Here is a 21,260-nt window from a genome sequence, read left to right as displayed (position 1 = left end):
AGTGTCCACATTTTAAATGTATTTACTCTTTGGCTTGTCCCTTGTGTTTACATGAAAATGGGACAAATTAATCTAATCTTTCCATCTTTTACTGAGCTGCTGAGCTGCATGAGTGACAGGGTAAAAGGATGCTCAGTTCAAGATTCACTACCTGCCTTGCGTTTCATTCGTCACTTTTCAATCCATTGGCTGGTTAAATGGCGAGATGTGGTATTTTCAGGAGGATCGTGATCCTTCAGGTGAGAAGGTGGGGAAAGGAAGGGCTCGGTGTCTGTACACGAACATTTGCTTGTTAACAAATTAGGGATGTGTTTGGGTTTCCCCTGCAACCTTTTATCTAAATCCAACCCCATTTGCTATATATATGTGTGTGCTTCTTATGTCTGTTGGGCAGTTCCAAAGAATAATGCATGGGGGATTTTTTCTCTAATTGTGCACACTTAAAATCTTGTAAATATAACTAGTTACAAGTATTGAGTAAAATTTGAGGGCCTGAAGGACTGAATGGCCAATTATATAGTGTATATAAACGTATTATTATAATTGTTCATTTTTATACGTCATTGTGCTAGAAGTGGTACTCAGTACTGAAATGAATGAAAAGAAAACAACAATACTGTAGACTCTTGACCCCTTGGACATCAGTAGGCCCTGCCCTGCAACTTAATTACTAACAAATACAAAGCAGGCTTTCAAAAGAACTAGACCTAAAGGCAATTGTTGAGTGCTTGAGTGGTCAAACGGCAGTCCTAGAAATGTCCTGAGATGAGTGAACTATTAGGAATGATCACATAAATTCCATTTTATGTCTTCGAAGTGCCCTAACTGGCTAATGGATGGTCTTCAGAGAGACTTCCGTCCATTTTAACAATGCATTCAAGTGCTGCGGTGAAGACAGGTGAGTCAGGAGGGCAGCTCTCTTGATCGATGGTGACAGTTGGCATTTTAAAGGCACAGGGACAATGTGCCCAGTTTGTTTGTTGCTCTCGTTAACCAGTGAATGGGAACTGGTCCTTTGTTGGGAGTGGGCGGAAAGCCATGTGGAATGACAGCGGGTCAGTCGGGATCCCTGGGTGGTCTTGTTGTCCAGAACACCCTTGATTCTAACAGTGGCACTGTGAGATTCAAACTGAGGTTTGATGATGATACAAACCACCTCTGCACACTTCTTCTCCTTGATCAGAGTAAACAGAGCTGCAAAATTGTTATCATTTGCCTCTGTCCCATGTCTGTGACTTTTCATTTGCATTTATTGCATTTGCAATGTCTATTATTTGACCGCATAATCTGATTTGATTTCTAACATCTCAAACGCAAATTCCAGGTGCTTATTTTCATTGCATAATTTCACTGATTTTCCATACTTTGAAATGGGCACTTAACCCATTATTCTGCAGCGGTATTAGCAAAAGGGGGATCCGATGCTGCTGCCCTGGAGTTGGCCTGACTTTAAGTCAAGCAAGAAGACTTTTGATTTTACGCATTCTTCTGCATGGCAGTACATGATTTGCTGCCTGAAGCTGAGGCTGCCAAAGGTCTAGTTAAAACAAATGAGTGTGGCTGCCTTAGTTGCTTTCCAGTCTAGGCTTGGTAGTTTGATTTTTGCACATCCTCTAAAATGAATGCTAATTTGTAACTAATTTGTATGTGATGACTATGCTTACATCATATATCAGAAACCATGAAATGGCAGGAAATACTGAGCGATACAAGAAATTGATGAAACAAACAGTTGGGAACAGTTGCAAATTGCAAATGACTGTAGGAAACTAGGTCCAGTTTTAAATATAATTTCCAAATTATAAATACAATTTCCGCTTTTCAAATCTGTGGGATTTGAAATGTTTGAGAACAGATACAAAGGCATATTATCCATATGGCCATGTATTGGCGTAGTTCAACTGGGCTTTATGATTATTCTTATTATTAATGCTAGTCGATGCCTGATAGGGCTGCACAATATGGCCTTGAAATAATATTGTGATATTTTCAAATATAGATTCTGAAGTAGATATTGAGATCTTGAAATGTCTGTGTCTCTGTTAATCACTGTATGGAGGGAAAAACAAATGACATGTGTCAGTTTTAGGCCAGTCGCTGTAGGGTGGGTTAGGGAATCATATAGGGAATTATAAGAGAGATTAGGTGGTGTCAGGGTGCAGGTAGTGGTGCTGGAAATTGTCAGATACTTCACAAAGCCAAAATGTTTTTTAATAATTGTTTTTGGGCCTATAATGTTTACCTGGTAAAGCTGATCTCAGATCTTCTCACTGCTGTCAGTGTGTCAGATCAACTCAAGGATTATGAGCACTTAAGACAGAATGGCTTCTCCAGCTGTTGTTGATGTCATTGTCCCATTAAAAAAATTCTCAGCATTGCACATATTCCACATATTTTGTAGCCCTAGGCATTATTAAGAACAAAGTGGATGTGTGGGTTGTGGGACATGTATTAAAAACACATTCCACAACAATAGGAGCCTTTAGAAAAGAGCTGGTGATAGATGTAGTGTTTGTTTCTGGTCACACACCATGCGTGTCATTACAGGGCATTGTTGAAGCTGAGGGGCCTTTGTATGTTGTGAGCTGGAGGAGCCGAACGGCTTCGATGTTGTTGGAGATGGTCGTTCTGTTGACAGACACACAGAACAGACCAGGTATGTTAGCCAAGTGTCAGACGACTGTCAAGGATCTGTGGATGTGGACATGTGACACCTGGCTGGTGGTGCAGAAATGCCAAAAGAAAAGAGGAACAGAGATGTTTCTGGCAGCCTCCAACAATGTTGCATAGGGGAAATGGCTAAATTTAAGCTTATTGAATTACTGAAATTTCAATCTGATTTATAGGAGGTGAAAGAGTCCATCACATCTGTTTTTACTATGTATGAGAAACATGCAGTCACTTAAGAAGCACTCAGAGGCTGAGTATGGGGAGCCAGTGTTTGTGTGTAGTGTAAAATGAAGGACGAAAGATGCAGAAGATTGAGGGGAGTTGAACAGCATGCATAATTAGGGGATAATACTGGGTTGTTTTTGTAATATAACAGCATTCATACAATTCTCTACCCACATAGAGGAGTGAAAAAGAATATATTGTATAGTTCAAATATATCGTTTTTATATTATGTCCAGAATAAATTTTGTAGAATATATACAAAAATATACACTGTCCAGCCATAACATTATGATGTGAAGTGAATAATACCTGGCAGTTGGTGGTATATATTAGGCAGCACTTGAACATTTTATTCTTGAAATCAATGTGTTGGACCTTAACAAGGACCAACTTGTGATGGCCAAATGGCTGGGTCAAAGCATCTCCAAGCATCTTGTGGGATATTCCCCATGCAGTGGTCAGGAGCTACCAATGATGAAAACCAGTGATCCAGCAACAGGGTCATGGATGGCCTATGCTCACTGGTGTATGTGGCCAGCACAGGCTGGTTTGTGTTGTCTGACTGTACCATAAGTATCTGGAAAAGTTAATGCAAGAGACCACAGTATACTTTCCGAGGTCTTGTGGAAAAATGAAAGTGAATGATTGTCATTGTGAAGCACAGCACACGGTACACACAACGAAATGTGTTTTCTGCTTTTAACCCGTTGCCTTATTGATCAGTGGGCAACCATGACAGGCACCCGGGAAGCAGTGTGTGGGGACGTTACTATGCAGTGCCACTGAGCTGTTATTAGGCAGGGACTCATGAAGTTATGACGGATGAGTGTCCAATTTAAGTCATTATTTAATCAGTATGGGTAAGATCAGGGTTGGCCTTGTTTATCCAGGGCTCCATAGCTTGTGGGTAGATGTGGATTTAGGTTTATCATGTAACAGTGCTGACAGTGCACACTTTTTTTTACTGATCTCACTGTCTTTCCTCCACCCTTCCCCTGTGTCCTGTAGCTGTCTGCAGCTATGGTGTTTGCTTCAATGGTGGTGTGTGTCGAGAAGGCTCCGCCCAGCTCTGCGATTGCCCTGTAGGCTTCAATGGACCCAGCTGCCAGTACGGTAAGTGCAAGACATCAGATTGATTTTTCGCCTGTTAACCAATAATTTAGTAAATGCATTATGAATGAAGCATGTCCTCATGTCTTTTCTGTCTGCTTTCATAGAATTACATGTGGTTAACCCAAAATATGGTCATTATGATATACTCTTAAGTATGTATTAAGTAATAAGCTCTAACAGACATATTTATCACATTGCTAATATTGTCCATAATCATCGGCAGTAACACCACCATTGAAAAGGATCATACAAAACATAACCTGAATGTTGAGAAGTAATGAAAATGATGGCATATCCACACCCTGCGCTGGAAGCTCCTTGTTGATAAAACGTTGGAAATTCCAGAGCTTGTCTGCAAAATGAACAACTCAACCCTGCAAGCAAGTGATAAATGTCAAAACATAGCATCCTGTATTTTGATCAGCCAGACGTTTCACTGATATCATTCTTTTAATGATTTGATTCTGTATAAGGAGTCTGACCTTATTTCCGCAGAATTGTCTTCTTCTCATTCACTGCTGGTGTCTTTGTTTTCGAAATTGCTCAGCCAAGAATTTAATCTGCTGTGGAAATGTGACTATTTCAGAAGTGAACTACAATGGTGGAAGCTGTTACTTTTGTGATATGTACACACGACAGGAAATTCCTCCAAAATACGCCCCTTCGCCACTCACCAAGCCATAGGCAGAGACGCATTCTGCTGAACATTTCCAGTGTCCAGGGTTCAAACAAACAGAAAGGCCAGAATAATGGAAGGTGTCTGTGATGGTTACCGTAACAAGACCCGAGGCACACATATGCCTGAAGCGTTTATACCTTCTTATACGCCTATTTGCATATTAAAGCATATTAAAGCATTTCACTGCATATCATACCATGTATGACTATGTATGTGACTAATAAAATTTGAATTTGAATATTAATTCTCAATCTGCACACAGAACATATCCTACCGTTACTATTATTAATGTCACCTTGTATCAGTTAGATTTTTTTTTTTTATTTCAGGGATGATTTTTCAAGATATATTATCAGTTCCTATTACCATAATCCAACCGTACAGCCTTTTTAGTACTAAATTACTTCCTGGTGGTGCAGACAAATACATTTTTTGGCTGCCATCTATGGACATTGTGTGTGATGTTCTATTGCATTAATCCACTAGTCCCATTTGGGTGCAGAATTTGAAGATTTTCCATCGAGGTGATCTTAATATATTCTTTGTATAAGAATTGGATGGGTGGTGGCAGGGTTTTTTTTTAATTTTTGATAAAGTGAAGTCCTTGGGTTATAATAATGAACAAATATCTCAGACATGCTTACATAAAATGGACTGTCAGTTGAAAGCCATATTGAATGATTCATATTTGCAGAAAAACTGTCTTGTCTCTGGGTGGTTAGAATTGATTTGCATCATTGAATGGTAGAAACGTTTTTGGACATTTATGAGTGTGGTGTGCGGTTATATGCTTATCTGCATCATTTGTCTCACGGACCCATGACTCTGATCTTACCAAAGGCTGTGGCGAGAACACATACCTGTCCGACACGTGATCCATAACTTTGATATAGCATGGAGACTCCAACCAGATCTCCCTCCGGCCCTCTTCCTTTTCCTGCACAATGAATGAGCGGCAGAAACAGGAGACGATATTCAAAGGCCAACTCCATGTCTAAAAAAGAATACAAGAAGAAAGAGGGAAAGAAATGAAGTCCCAGGACATTCTATTCTTTATTCTCCTTCCTGCCAGACTAATTATTGTATGGCCACTTGTGTTGGTCTCTCTCTGTGTGGTCGAACTGTCTTTCCTCTGACAGTCTCCCGCATGTTCTCTCCACTGCTGACCACTGTGGACTGAACTTGGTTACATTTGTTTCTTTTATGCGATGCTACATAGAGAACACACACATACTCATTCTCAGATTTGTAAGTGAGGGGCTTCCAGGCATGACTTTGTTGGTCTATTCACTATTAGATGGTATTTTCACATTCAAAGTGATGTACAGAGATATTTGATGAGCTTTACTGTTATCACTCTTTATAAGTATAATTGATGGACATTGACTGCATCAAAAGGGATGTACACTTTCCCAATGTTTATTGTCAACGTTGGCATTCATTTTATTATTAACTCTATAATTATGCTTAAACTTTTATGTACAGCATTTGACAGATGCTCTCATCCAGAGTGACTTATATAAGTGCTTTAAAATGTCCACAATAGAAATCCCTAATTTGGTTCTCCAGGGTCTGAGAACCATTAGCTTCAATTTTTTTACCTTTCATTTGAAGATCTTTAGTTACTCAGCTGTTCTAACATTGGGTGGAAGTTCATTCCAGAGTCTATAAAAATGCTTCCTAATACCTTGAGAGATGGTGATACCAGGCAAGCAGTGTTGGAGGATCGGAGAGGTACAGAGCAAGGAAAGATAAAGAGGATTGGAGGTAGGAGGTGCTGACCCTTCCTTGGATTTGTAACATCAGTATTTTGAATCTAACATGGGCAGCTACAGGGAACATATAGCAGTGGAGGAGTGTGGGAGAATTTGGGAAAGTTGAAAACAAGTCATGCTGCTGTGTTCTGGATCAGCTGGAGTAGTCGAGTAGTGCTTTGAGGCAGACCAACCAGGAGTAAGTAACAGTAGTCCAGTTTGGAGATGACCAGAGATCGGACAAGTATCTGTGTAGCCTGTGTTGAAAAAAATGGACGAATCCTTCTAATGTTGTAGGATTCCATGGTCATCCCATGGCTGCATGCAGTGACAGAAGGCGAGATTATTGGTGGCAATGAATAGGTACATTGTATGGGATATGTGGAACCAGGCATTAAATCAGTGTGAAATTTCCAGTTTCGTAGCACCAACATTTCAGAACTGTTCTGTGTGGCTCAGGGTGAAACAAAAGAGTTAGAATTTATAGCACTGTTGTGCACACACCGAGGGTCTTGCAGTGTCATTTTCTCAGCTTGTGGTCTGGGGCATGTGTAAACATTGCTTCAGCCATGCAAATGAGAAGAGGAATTAAGCCACTGCAAAAGAAAGCTGCCCCACGGTGCACCAAGGCGGTGAATGAAAAGGTTCTTTTGGGTAATAGTACAAAGGCGATTCACAGTCAGCAAAAGGCAGGTTGTCCTGATAATTCCAAAACACCCTTTTTCTGGATTGTGCCCGTAGGAAATGTCATGCCCGCATGAGGCTGATAAAGCATCATTTCCTTTGTTCACTTGAGGTGCTGAACATCTTCCCTTCTTCTGAAGGGAAACTATGAAAGAACAAGTGGCTAAAATGTCTTGTGATTAGCACCAAATATCCTCAGTATACCGCCCTTTGATTGGTTCTGCCTGACCCCAGTGGCTGGAATTACCATAGGACATAAAGAATGAAGAATACAGGTCCTTGACTTTGTGGTAATTCTCTGCAGCAAGCCAGTTAACTCTGCATAGCTGAGTAGGACCAAAGAATGGTTCAGCAAGGGTTAACTTGGTTCAGCAAGATTTATTACTGTAGATATTATAATTATTCATAAAATTAATGGCACTACCTTAAAACAATGTGACTTCAAATTGATTGTTTGACTGATTTGTTTGGTTTAATAAATGAATGGTGAATTGTCGAGGTTGCTTTGTCAGTGGAAAATGGATTTGGACCTTGAATTTTGGGTGTGTGAAATGTAACCAGTTTGTGCTTTTTACACCCTGTTCTAGGTTGTGTGTTTTGGAAGGTCACTCTCAGAGCACTGGGCATTTTGTGGTGGATGGACCCAGGAGACCTTGAAGGTCTTCGAAAACTTCTGTGTGACTTTAAGCAGCTGTTTGGGAACATCATCCCATGATAGCAAAATCCCCTTCATACTTCAGCTGTCGGCTGGGCTGTCCTTCTTCTCAGTCAGAGCCAGGCTTCACTTTTATACTTTTATTTTTCAGACATGGATTTTAGAGTTGCAGCAAATATAGCAAAAATATTTAAAAAAAAAAAGTGAAGTGATTGTCACATGTGATACACAGCAGCACAGGTTGACAGGTTGAGACAGGTTGTCCAGCGTTAGTCCCCTGATTTAGCAAGGACAAACATGGCCACGTTTTAGGATTTGGAAGTCATGAAAACTTTCTACTCCAGTTCGTTTAGGGGGGTGTTGGGGGGGGGGGGGGGGGTTGTCAGGTCATTAATTCCTATTAAAAAGACTATGTCCTCATTTGTGTAAATTTCCCCGTTAAGCACATGAAAGCACAATAAATCGTAATTACAATTTCAGAGCCGGGTGGTAGGAATCGTAGCATAAGACATGCAGGAAAGAAGTAGGAAGGAAGTCTTAACTCTCAATGGTGTTTAGCCTCTGTTTCGAAAATCACAGAATGGTAATTGTTCTTAATCCGTGCATTTATTTAACATGCTCTGCACAGTCATAACAAAGTTCTAGCAGCAGAAGTTCTAGCAGCAGGTGCTGATGGCTGGGATCCACGTTTGGAGCAGGAAGATGGGTTTGGGGCTGTCTCGCCATGCCGAAACGCTCAGTCACACTTGGTCCCGATCTAACCCCAGTCAACCGCTGCCCCTTGAACCCCAAACTGGCGCCTGTCATCAGTGAGCAAGTGCAGCTCAAGGACTGACTCGATCCCCACAATCCCGACATCTGGGGCTTGTAAACTGGCATTGTGCAGTCTGGCATTTATAAATCTCCCGCACAAACATGGATAAACCCATTAGAAAGAGCAGTGAGAAGTGGTCCAGTTGGTTCTTTACGGGAGTCGTGAACAAAAAGTGAAAATGCTCATCCTACTTTGGGGAGTCTTTTGCTGAAACTGCGCAGCGCAGGATCCCAGGGAAGCCAGCAACGAGAGGGATTTGGCACCATCGCACTAGTATTCAGATTAGGCAGAGACTCTGACATTCATGCTAATCTGTTACACAGACAGACATTGTCGGGCAAGAGCATTGCCTGGCCTCATCACCGTATCATGTTGTGTTTTAACATTTCGGGGCTCTAGAAATGCCCGTTGCCTGAACGAGGGCCCTCTCTCGATGAGTGATAATTGGAGGCTTCGGTTTCAGCGTTCATGTCTTGGCAGAGAACCGGGTTCAGCGCCGTGCCATGCGAGCCAGCTTTCAGAATGACTCAAATGAACCTCATCGGCAGACTTTGATCACGCCTGTAATGACTTTAATGCATGCTTGACGTGCCTATCAGCAGTGTGTTCCAACGAAACATCACTGCTGAGCCTTACAATTAACATATACAGTAACTTCACTATGATCTTCCGATGATCAGCGTGGGAAAAAAGCTTTTTAGACATTGTGACAGATGTTTCCTCTAAAAAGATGGTCACGTTCAGATGAAGCCTTGTGACTGCAAATTTTGAAAGAAACTTTTGTTACGTTAAAGTTGCTCGGTAACAATATGTATAACACTGCATGCATTGTTAACAATATGTGGCATATAATATGTTTTGTGCAGGGTCCATGGGTATCTTTCACCTGTTTTGTTTTAAAATAGCCCAAATAATAAGACAGCCTCCTGTGGCACCTCCAGTGGTGGCCTAGCAGCTAAGGAAGCATCCCATAATCAGAAGGTTGCCGGTTTGAATCCCAGTCCGCCGATGTGCCACTGAGCAAAGCACCGTCCCCACACACTGCTCCCCTGGCGCCTGTGATGGCTGCTTACTGCTCACTAAGGGTGATGGTTAAAAGCAGAGGACACACTGTGTGCTGTGCTGCGGTGTTTCACAATCACTTCACTTTCACTTCACCAATCCCACTAAATTCAGTTTGCATTGTGTAAACAAATGCATTTTAGCTCAGATGTCTAACTCTGCTGTCTAGCTAATGAGCACAAATGCTGTGGGACAGAATGGTTATACATGACATCGGTATTTGCACACTTTGTACAAATTGTGTACAGCTCTCCTTATTCACATTGCTTCTAATAAGAACCAAGTGTTGAACAAATGCCAGTAATGCTGGGTACACCTTCCAGTAAATTATTATTTTTTTTTTATGACTACTTAAAAGATTTCTCTGTATTTGTGTGGCTGTGCATGCTTGTCTGTAAGACTGAGTGGGGGAGGTGACCGCGACTTGACGTTTACAGCGCTTTTGTCTCACCTCTTCACTCGCTTCAACTCAATTTCATGCACGCTGCTGTTTTCAAAGGAGCCAAAGATCGCTCAAGTGCTCAGAGAAACTCCTCAACGAGCTTAATTTGCTTTCCTTTCAGAGTGTGAGTCCACACATACCGCCACGACCCCTGTCAAGTCATCGCCGCCATTCAGCTCTGTGACACGGCTTTTTACTGTGTCTCCCTCATGTCTGAGCCCAGCCCCCTACCATCAGGAAGGAAGGCAGGGGTCAAAAAGTCATGCAAAAGGGATTTCAAGTGAGGAATGTGTCTACAGGTTATGCTGAGAGATGCCTGGCTGGGTCTGCTGTGCTGGTGCTCGGAGGCTATGGAGTGGCTCATTTTGGGCTCATTCTGCCTGGTCAGTTTTAATCAAGGGCATTAGGTTGATTGTGTGGCTGTCCAACCACTAGTACCCTCCTGTGCCTGGTCTGCTGTAAAGAAATGTGTGACCTTTGTCAGGTTAGTCCCAGATGCTACACTGGCGGTGTTTAATGCGAGACAGTTAAAAGTATCTGACATGAATTACCAAAGTAATTACTGGAAGTTTATTCAATCTGTAATACTTTTCCTCAGTATTTCAACCGTTCGGGTGCCGTGTTCAACCATGTTAGTGCCTTTGGGTTGTATATTAGAGTGTGTTGAAGTTGGTTTGGTGGAGTAGCTCTTTCATACGTAGAAAGACATCTACAGCAGATGTGGCAGTAGTATTAAACGGGTGTGAGATGCACTGAAAAAAGTGAACACTGGCTAAATCCAAATAAAATTTCATGTTTTAACAACTAGGTAATGTTACATTTTTTTCAGTGTAGGCATAAAGTACATTTTGCTTTAATGCTTAAAAAAATATTAGAGCAAAAAAATATCATACTTTAATATCACTTTGTGTGTTGATTTACTATACATACACACTATACACTTATTCAAAAAACAGTTTTTCAATACATGTTTGCATTTCCTGTTTGGCACCAGTTGCTTCTGTCTCTTCAGTGTTAAGTCATTTGACTTTTGTTTTTGATATGATTTTTTTCATATCCTTTGAGAGCTTTCATTTGATATGCATATATCACTTTTGCTCAAAATGTTACTTATACCCATGTGGTACTCACCCCTCCAAATGTCTTCCTATGTCTATCTTCAGCTACCAAGGATAAGTGGCAGTGGTGGCCTTGTGGGTATGGAAGCGGACCTGTAATCGTAAGGTTGGCGGTTCGAATCCCAGTTTGACTTAAACTTTGACTACTGAACTGCCAAGGTGCCACTGAGGTTCCACTGAGCAAAGCACTGTCCCCACACACTGCTCCCCGGGGGCCTGTCATGGCTGCCCACTGCTCACTAAGGATGACGGGTTAAATGCAGAGGTCACACTGTTCAGTACATCATATAAACTTCAGTCAGTTCAGTGGTCTGTGGGAAATATAGGAATGAGATATTTTGGGTGAATACTTTGCATTACTCTGCTATCTTTATTATTTTCCCAGAAGGTGTGTTTATTTGAGCGGGGCTCATTCTCAGCCTCTTTTTAAGAGTGTGGGAAGATTTGGGAGAGTGACGCTGATAAGAGAGGCACAGAGTGTGAGGGGGTAAATTAGAGAGCGCTGATGACCTGTAATGAGGAGTGTTTATTAAAGGGCAGTGACTTCTCTGATGGATGTGTGTGTACACCTTTCAGTAGTGTGTGACACTTTAAAGTCTCATGCAGCTCCGTGAAGTGGTCATTCTGATTTTATGTAACCCGGTTTAAGGAAAACAAACCGATGTCTTCAGAATTTGATCTCACCATGTGGGATTCATAGCACCATTAAATTCTCACAGTCCCTTGACCTTGACCAGGTTGACCCCAAACAGTCACTAGCATCTTTGCATTCTGACCATCAAAGTCTAGTCAAAGTGAACTTTGGTTGGCCTAGCGGTTAAGAAAGCGGCAGGTTGCCGGTTCGAATCCCGATCCGCCACGGTGCCACTGAGGTGACACTGAGCAAAGCACCGTCCCCACACACTGCCTGTCATGGCTGCCCACTGCTCACCAAGGGTGATGGTTAAAAGCAGAGGACACGTTTCATTGTGTCATCGTGTGCTGTGCTGCAGTGTATCACAATGACAATCATTTTACTTTCACTTTTTCACTTTTTATATAGAAGTATACAGAGTGATGTTCCAGGGGGACTGTGCCTGTAACTACTGATTGTAAGTCACTATGGACAAGGGTGTCTGCTAAATCACTGTACTTATTACAATGGTAATAAGTAATAGTTAAACCTGTGGTTTCATAGGCAATTGTGTTAGCCACTAGGCTACCAAATATGAATACTAATAAGCACGCCAGCATAATTTCATTTGGAATCCAACTAGAACCCTGGTAAAATCGACAATGAAAACCAGGGAGGTGGGTTTTCTTGGGCTCTAACTGGAACAGGTATAAAACTGCATGCTGAAGTAAACGGAGTCATTCTTTTCTGTTCTGCTCACATTGAACAGTCTACACCTACTGCAAATATGACAAGGCATTGCAATCAAACATGTGAATATAAAGGATGTAAATGAAACAACAGTCGAATAAACAAGATAGTAGTTTACTATTACTCCAAAAATATACTTTTTAGAGATTGCTAAATTTCAAGTGACAGATTATAGTCAATCTGTGTATATATTTATGAAATGAAGTTTTAACTAACATGTATTTGGAGTTAAATTAAATTAAATCTGATGTTCTAGACCAAGACCTTGCACAAGATCCAATCATCCTTCCCAGTGACAGATGCTGGAAATTTGTCTGTCACAACAAAATAGGGTCTGATCCCAGCATTAATGAAGTGTAACTCAAATTTTGTGTAACTTCTTATATGTTTTAGTGCAAATTCTATTGTGACAATATGTTATTGTGAGTGTTCACACACAGAAACACTGACAGATTTTGCGGCCGAGTTTCTGACATTCTTCTCCCCCTTCAACAGGCAGGAGCACCTGACATACTCGAGAAGCATGTCAGACTCATAATACATCGCTGCTTTGAATTAAGCAAGCACATGCTACACATGCGTGATGGCGTGCTGATGGTAGATCCTGTCGCCTGAAGGATTGAAATATATATTGTACTCTTGACTTCAGCCAGCTGCTGCAGCATTCCAGCGGTGATGCTGTGCGTTGGGAAGAAGATGAGAGGGTCTGCAGGGTCAGTAGTTTTGAAGGCCTGCACTTTCGTTCGCCTAAATCCATTCCCTCAGTCTGAAGTGTAACCATTCCCTACATGCCTGTCACATACAGTCCAGTCCTTTTGTCATCCCTATTTTCCATTCCAGGTCTTGCAAGTATTCAGGCGCAAAGCAAAAGCAAACGCTCAGACCAGAGATATTTTATTTCAGAAGGATTGGCGAGGAAGTGGACTAACTGGCCAGGAGCTCAGCTTTCTTTAATTTCTTTGCAACCCTGTTTAACATGGAATTCCTTGCATGAGCCTGAAGCTTAGCTCTACAAAAAATTATGGGATTTTTTTATTTCTACAGTGTCCTAGTTATCCTCCATAAAACATAAAAAACATCTTCATACTGCCTACGCCCATTGGTCAGTTGTGCATTTTTGTAGATAGTTTCTTATTGTATTTGCCTCCCATTGTGTGAATTTGTTATTACAAGTGTGTAAGGGTGCACTGTGCCATGACCCATCTGGAAGAGGACAATAACCTGAAAGGAAGGTCCTGAAGGCACTTGTGGAACACTGCCTGCACCTAAATCTATCACTGCAGATCAAAACACCATTAAAAGGAAGCTTTAAAATCACATTTAATTGAACTAATACTGACCTGTTTAGCATGGAGTTTACAAAGAATAAAACAGATCAATAAATGAATAGAACTATTACATGTATGCTTATGTTTGTTGTCCTGGAATATCGGTGAAAAAGGAACCATGTCCAGAACCTTCCAGCTCTTTGTCTTATTTTTGAAGAACCTTTTAAAATCTACCCTGTTAGAAAGATTCTTGCAGCTCCTTTTTCATACTGTTCATTTTCCTTTTTTTTCAGTGTTTCAACTTAGCAAGTCGAATTTCCTTGGCTTTATGGAGCCTTGTCCTGAGCGAAGTGTGAAGGGCCGGAAGCGTTGACTCCTCTCAGCATCCTCTAATGAAAAGCCAGCCTGCCTTTCTGCCTTTTCCCCTGCCCTCTCTGCTGGTGCCCTAATCGCTCCTAATTGTGGAAAACTACCCGCTGTGTATCATCCATTGCGCGCCTCATTAGACCCCTTACCGTCTTTCTGATGAAAGGTCGCTCCTGGCCACCCTGGGCTCCAAAACACCCAGTTCATTTTGAGCCTAAGCCGACAGGCGTTTGCAAAACACAATTAGGGCGTAATCTCGGCCTGCAATCTTTCTGCCACTTTCCCATTTTTAAATTCCCTTTCCCCTAAAGGCACTGTGAGTTGAGTTGATTTGTAGATATGGCTTGAGAATGAGTGCTGATATCGAATTATGTTGGTGCATCATTGTTCTTATACAAATTTGACTTAATATGTGACAACAAAGGCAAAGAAAATTTTTGAGAAGCATTAGATTATACCTCTACAATGTACCATTGTGTTGTTGCAAAACTAAATTATATTGTTGGGTAGTTAATAGGTAGCAGCTATTTATGACTTTGTTACAAGATAAACTTGACAACTAAGGTATTAGTTACTTAACTTATTTAACTTACTTCCTTACTACCTTAACTTCCTAGTTAAGGTAGTAGTCACTTTCACTTGCACTAGTAAGGTGACAACATTTAATGACAATATCTCTCAACAAACCGATGCCAGGTTGCATTGCAATGTTAGAATTCAGTGCCACCGACATTCCTTGCGCAAAGGGGTGTTTGTGGGTTAATTGTGCAGGGGACAGCAATGAAATTGTACCCCTAATTACCATTGCAATGAAAAAACTGCTGGAGCAAAATGCGGTTAAGACATTTAAATGAGACCCCTGCAGTCCTTCATTACACTTAGTGCATTTAACTTAATGTCAGTGGAAACAGCTGTTTCTTGTGGAACTGTGGTTAAAAATGGGTCTTTGGTTGGTCTGTGTGTCTAGATTTAGGGTTTAGTCATCCCTCGCTGATCAATAGCTGCGTGCTGTTGGGACCGTCTTGGTGGCTGGGGGCGACGACGATGGTAATTATCAGCGTCTGAGGTGCCACAGTCTCTCCTGTGGATCAAAGCCTGTGGCCTTCTTCAGTCTAAACACCCACTGGCCATGTTCTCCTAATACGTTCACCTCTTGTTACCTGTGCAGTGTCCATCACTTTGAGGTTCAGAGGCTTCTGCCATGAGAGGATTCCAGTTTCATATCCTAATGTGGTCAGTAGACCCTTAATTTGCTCCAGTAAATGAATGGAAAGATCAATAAAGATCGATAAAGTGACCGTTTTTGTCATTGTCATTGCACAATGAAAATGTCCTCTGCATTTAACGCATCCCACTTTTTGTGAGTAGTGGGCAGCCATTTCTTCCTCATCCATTAGACCACCACTGCATCTATCTATCCATGGATAGTGATGCCACACATTGCAAATCTCGCACATTTCCCCACATTATTCTGTTAAACTTGTGGCTCTTTATTATCACAGTGTGTTATTCTATACTTTTATACCTATTGCTCTGTCTTTTTACTGTTTTGCAATCAAATTGCATATATAGGATTGAGGCTGGGTTGGGTGACGATGTGTCTCTTTATTTACCCTTTAATGCCTGAACCAAGAAATAATGGACAGAAAACTAATTTTTATCTTTATTAGGTTTTTTGTCGTATTTGGTCATTATACTCAACTGTCAACTGTCTCTACAAGGCCCTCTATGTCATAAGCACAGGACATATGCAGTTGTGAACTTCCATTTAGCCATCTATTAATTAGCCATTGCATAGATGTATATGAAATCTGAGTCAAATTATTAGTTGTACATATCACAGTTCATTCTGTAAATTGTGCAATTGATTCATCAAAACATTGTATTGTGGATTATGGAAGACAAATGACAAAAATAACAAATGATCATTGAGGGATTTACCCCTAAATATCCCTTTATTCTGGCTGTATGTGAGAATTGTTGCAGTGCAAAAGTGTAGAAGACAAGCATCGCATAGTATACAAAAGGGTTTTATGCTAAGTATATTTCTAATGGTAATGCAATGGGTCTCTGAAATGCATATCTCAATATGGAACGCACGACATTAAAGGGTTAAATATGGGAAGGCTTGTTTGCTGATTTTCATGGAACATGAGGAGTGTTTGCTAATATCACATCAAATATGTTTTATTGAATTGACTGAAAAGTTAATACATACAGACAAGAAAGGACTGCTTGCAGCAATTCAAACAGAATATGATTTGAGTCACGCACAATTTTTACGGCTTTTCTGAGACAGAGGAGAACAACCAACGATACTTCAGCTAACTAAGTTTAGCAAAGGAATAGTAACATCTAGTAGCCCCGCCACAAGTTGGAACGACTGCTGCTATTGTGCCTCCGGCTAATCACAGAACTCCATCATCAGACTGTCAGCTCTGCCGATGACACCAAAGGGATACACACACTTAAATGCCTGAAGTTTGTGATGTTTGGTGCACCCACTTCCAAAAACTCAGCTTTCAGCTCCCCTGTGGGGTCGGGGTAGGGGATACAGGGCCCATGACAGGTAACCTCTGAAGCTCACATAGGCCAAATAGCCCGGTTGAAAGGCTCAGCAGCATCTTTGGAATTCCTTTTGGTCCTTCTGTGGTGCCCCAGGCCCCAGCGGGGCGATCCGAAGATCAGATGCTGGAGAGTCAGGTCCTAACAGGTAGCATGCATGCTCAGCACACGCAAAGGTCAAAGGGCATTGCTGCAGGCTCCCCAAAACATATTTTGCCATCACGTTTAACATCATGTAGAACCATAAAGCATTTTTTGAGAGGGAGTCAGAGCGACATAACTTACAACAGTGTGTGTTTCAGATTTTGTGTGGCTGTCAACCTGATGGCTGAAATTCTTGGATAAGTTCACTGAAGGTGGAAGTCCGCTGTGTCTGTGTGTTGGACATGATGGGCTGCAGAGCTGTTCTGCTAGGCTCTGCTGCCTCTCAAGAATCTCCTCTGTGTGGCCTGGGAAGCTTTGCTTTGCTGCTCTGTTGCTCAGAGCTCACTGGGTTCCCATGGCTGGGTTCCTATTGGAGGGTGGCATTTACTGAATATTACCATGTTGGAACATTTTCGGGGCAAAAGTTGTTTGTTGACAAAAAATTGTTCACACTGGTAATAATTTATTAATGTAATTAAAGTGGTACAAACTAAAAAAAAATGGCAACATAATAAAAACAAAAAAGATGAACATATTATCTAGATATTGTTCCAAATTACATAATGTATTCCCAGCCAATCACAATGCAAGGTCCAATCTGACTGAAGTGAAGGGTGTTAAATTTGAGAATTTCTGCTGAAGAGGCAGCTACAAAATTATTTATTGTACCGGGGTGGTGTTAAAATTACACTGGACCTGGGTGAAAGGTTCAGATGGAGGTGATGCTCTTAGAGGGGATCCACCCCTGAATCCTGTGTGCCGGGAGCGTAGATGTGCCCAGAACCATTTCAGATGTCCTCAGTGTCTTGTCAACACATGCCTAGAGAGAGGGGCTTTGTATAAAACCAAAAAGCAGTCATTTTAAAGCATAGCTATGTGAGGAATTTCTTTGGATGCCCTGTCTGCAACCTCTGTATGTATGTGTGTGTGTATGTGTGTGTATGCATGTGTATGTGTGTGTGTGTGTATATATGTGAGGCATGTAAATACATATATTGCCCAAAAAGCCATTCTATATTTTTAGAATCTGTTTACTGTGCATCTGCCTGTTTGCTCCAAAGAGCAAGGTATGTGCTTTAGAAAACATTTACACGCACCATTTACGCACATCTGAGCAGATCTACATCATTTAAACCACTTTCACTGCACAGACCTGCCTTTAATTAAAAATCTTAGACAGGAAGCATAAGCTACAAACCCAAAATAAACCTGAACCATAAAGCATTTTATGGCTGCAGTATACCTCACCATTTGATCGTAATTAATGATTGTGTGTTATGTGGTTTGCTTTCCACTGTGGCCTTGTTAGAACACTGAATGTGAATCTTCTGGTTAAATTGAAGCTTTTATGCTTTTATTAAAAATAAATAGTTCATCACAAAGTTTAGTAAACTGGAGGAAGCATTCAATTAGTTTTTCCATCAGAGTAGAACCTTGTTACGAAGCAGGTTGTTATGTCCTCACTGTTACAGTCAAAAGTGAATCTGATGAGGATTTGAGAGACTGAGTGTGGGCATTCAGAGACTTACTGCTCATTGCAGTGATATAGAAGTTGGAATAATGTGACAGAAATCCCTACTGCACACACTGATGGCCCTGGAAATGCTGGAAAAATATAGGGCTCAGTGATCAGTGGCCATGTGGCCTTTTACTGTTTTGATGTAAGTAGTGTGATCCAAACATAGCGTAGGTATTCTTGCAAATTATAACCTCTTGACCAGTAAAAAAAAGTCTATAAAGCCTTTGCTGTTGCGAAATAGGCAGTAACATGCATACTATATTTAGCAGCTGCATATCAGAATTTACTTAGTAACCAAAACCAGCTACCAGCCTTTGTAAGTGAACAAACCTTGCCTTCTATTTGCAGACAAAAAGCCAGTTCTCATCAAATTTTCTCTAATTGAACGCACACTCAATGTACCTTCATGCACAGTGTCTGCAGCAGAGGGCAGCAGATAGCCTTGGCAGGTCCTCTCCATTCTCTCTTTCCAAACCTTCAGCCCCCCCCCCCCCCCCCCCCCCCCCACTCCATGACCTCAGGCCGCAGGTTTAGAGTGTCTCTGTCTGATCATGGTTACAGAACAGAGCTAATCTGCGTCTTCCCAGAGTACTCACCTGTGACCAGGTTTCCCAGGAGGCTGAGGGTGAGAGGGCTTCCTGAATGCATTCGGTCCTCTTGTCTGTCTAGATTGCCTCTTGCTGAGCTCCCTCTCTCTAAATATTTAGATAGGACTGAGACGGCCATCTGGCAAGGAAGCAACATGGAAACATTAGAACAAAAGTGCTTCAATAAGCCGTCCAATGGGGGCACAGCTAATGCCACGCTTGAATTTAAGCCTGTTATCCAAGCCCAGCCGCACACTGTAGATGGATAATATTTAAATCCTTTTAAATGAGCCTGGCATTTGATCTGGTGAGACCTCCTGGGTCACAGAGATCTCACATTTTCAAATTAAAATGTGTTTTAAAAGATGTAAAGAGCCCATATATTTACTGTAAAAGAGATTACACCAGATTAAGTAAATAATATGGATTTGGCATCTGTAAACCGAAATCATTTCCATTCTGGTGCTTTAGTCCATAGTTACGTATACAGTAGCTCATGGCAGATGCAGGGAAAGAGAAGAAGGTTAATGTGACGACCTGTGACCCTGGAGATGGTATCTGGTACTGATTAACTTCGCTTGGCTTTTGCCGCCGCTGGAACCAGATTCCCGTGGCAGTGCCAAGGCATCGAGCCTCTGAGGAGCTCTCACCATGGAGCTTATCAAAGGAAGTCACACAATGCAGCTGGAATGCAAACTCACAATCTCACAGCCATGTCACCGAGTTCAGCACCAAAAAGTCAACATCGGAGCTTGGCAGTCCAGAAACAGAAACGCTCCCTGTTGTGTGAGAGCTACAAAAGTAGCATTAGTGTTTTTTCCACGCGTCCTAATACAATCCCTGCCTGAGTGGGATTACTACTGGAAGGGTGTCCAGTGTGTTTTGGATGAGGGCCGGCAACTGTTGTTGTCCTTCTTCGCCAGCAGGACTGAATGGGCCACGGACACTCTGCTGCGGTAGGCACGGTAGTCTGGCTGGGGGTCTGTTTAATTGCAGCAATGCGTGGAAAGGCCAGAGGTCTGGCATTCAGGGACAACGCTGATCCGAACCAGCTGAACAGTCGACAGCACAGGCGGTGGGACAAAACCAGATGAGCTGGAAGCCTGTGTATCTGTGTGTGTGTGTGTGTGTTACCTTTATGTTATCCAAAGCGATTTCCTTTATGTACGAGTACCATTATGTACAATTGGATCCAAAATATAATACAATTAAAGCTATTAAATAAGAAATATACAGTGTTCTCCACTAATCTTGTTTTAGCAAACTATATGTGCCAAATGCTTAGAATGCAGAAATTCAGCCTTTTCAAACCATCCATGCTACCAGACCACCAAACCAACTCATATTATTATGCTATGAAGTGTGATGCAAACAACTGGATCCATTCCAAGTGAAAGGAAAATAAAAGTGTTTCATTGGAGTGATTGGTGTGAAATCACTTCATTTTCTATTTTGGGCTAAGGGGTAATCCACTTTTCTTGTAGCCCTGGGTGACAGGATTTAAGTAAATGTAGTAACATCCACATAAATCCAAATATGCATGTGGCCTGGAGGTCAAGGTTTTGACCCTGACATGTGAGGACAACTGATTTGTGTCATTTTCTCAACTAATTTTCATGCGGAATACACCTGAATTAAGTTATAGGTTGTAGGAAAGAGTCACGAATATATGTAAACACTTAAAACATTGCGTCAAACTAATTTCAACAGAAGACATTTTTTAGATTGTTTTCATATGTATGCAGGTTGCCAGGTTCATAGTTGAGGACAGAGCAGTTGTGGTTTAGTACCAAGAGCCTGTAGACTTTTATTGTGTCCTTCTTAACGAAATAGGAGAATCATGTGCATGAACCATACTAGCCATTTCATCATGTAGAGTAGAAATAAATAAGGCTACTCAGGACATTTGTGGCCCTTGAATCACAGTACAATATGAAAAGGTCCATAAAAAAAGTCCATCAACTTAACCTGAACAGTAGCCTGTTGGTAATCAACGTGGTAGGTCTTTTTTATGTGGTTGTTGCTTTGCAGTGTATCATGTACCCTCGCCCTCAGTTGTGAGACCATTGTACTGCAGGGATTTAGTTTTGCTTTCACAGTTTTTTTAGATGAACACCAATCAGAAAATAGTGTTAAGATATTTAAGGAGAAAATCATTAAGATTAACTTTTTGTCATTTCTATAGAAACTGAATGTTTTTGAGATATTATCTTCAGGCTGATGATGGTTCCC

General features: G+C 41.4%; 1 protein-coding gene across 3 annotated transcripts in view; it reads left to right on the top strand.

Moving 5' to 3' along the window:
* The window catches only part of megf6b (multiple EGF-like-domains 6b), a 53,443-nt gene that overhangs the window by 5,229 nt on the left and 26,954 nt on the right, over positions 1-21,260 (top strand). For all 3 annotated transcript variants that reach the window (XM_028999524.1, XM_028999525.1, XM_028999523.1), the window contains one exon: positions 3,904-4,008. In XM_028999524.1, coding sequence (XP_028855357.1) covers positions 3,904-4,008 — 105 coding nt within the window. The remainder of the gene's footprint in view (positions 1-3,903; positions 4,009-21,260) is intronic.

Source organism: Denticeps clupeoides, chromosome 12, assembly GCF_900700375.1.
Source record: "Denticeps clupeoides chromosome 12, fDenClu1.1, whole genome shotgun sequence".
Taxonomy (NCBI): Eukaryota; Metazoa; Chordata; class Actinopteri; order Clupeiformes; family Denticipitidae; genus Denticeps; species Denticeps clupeoides.
The sequence above is the reverse complement of the archived record's forward strand: the minus strand, read 5'-3'. Positions and strand labels throughout refer to the sequence as shown.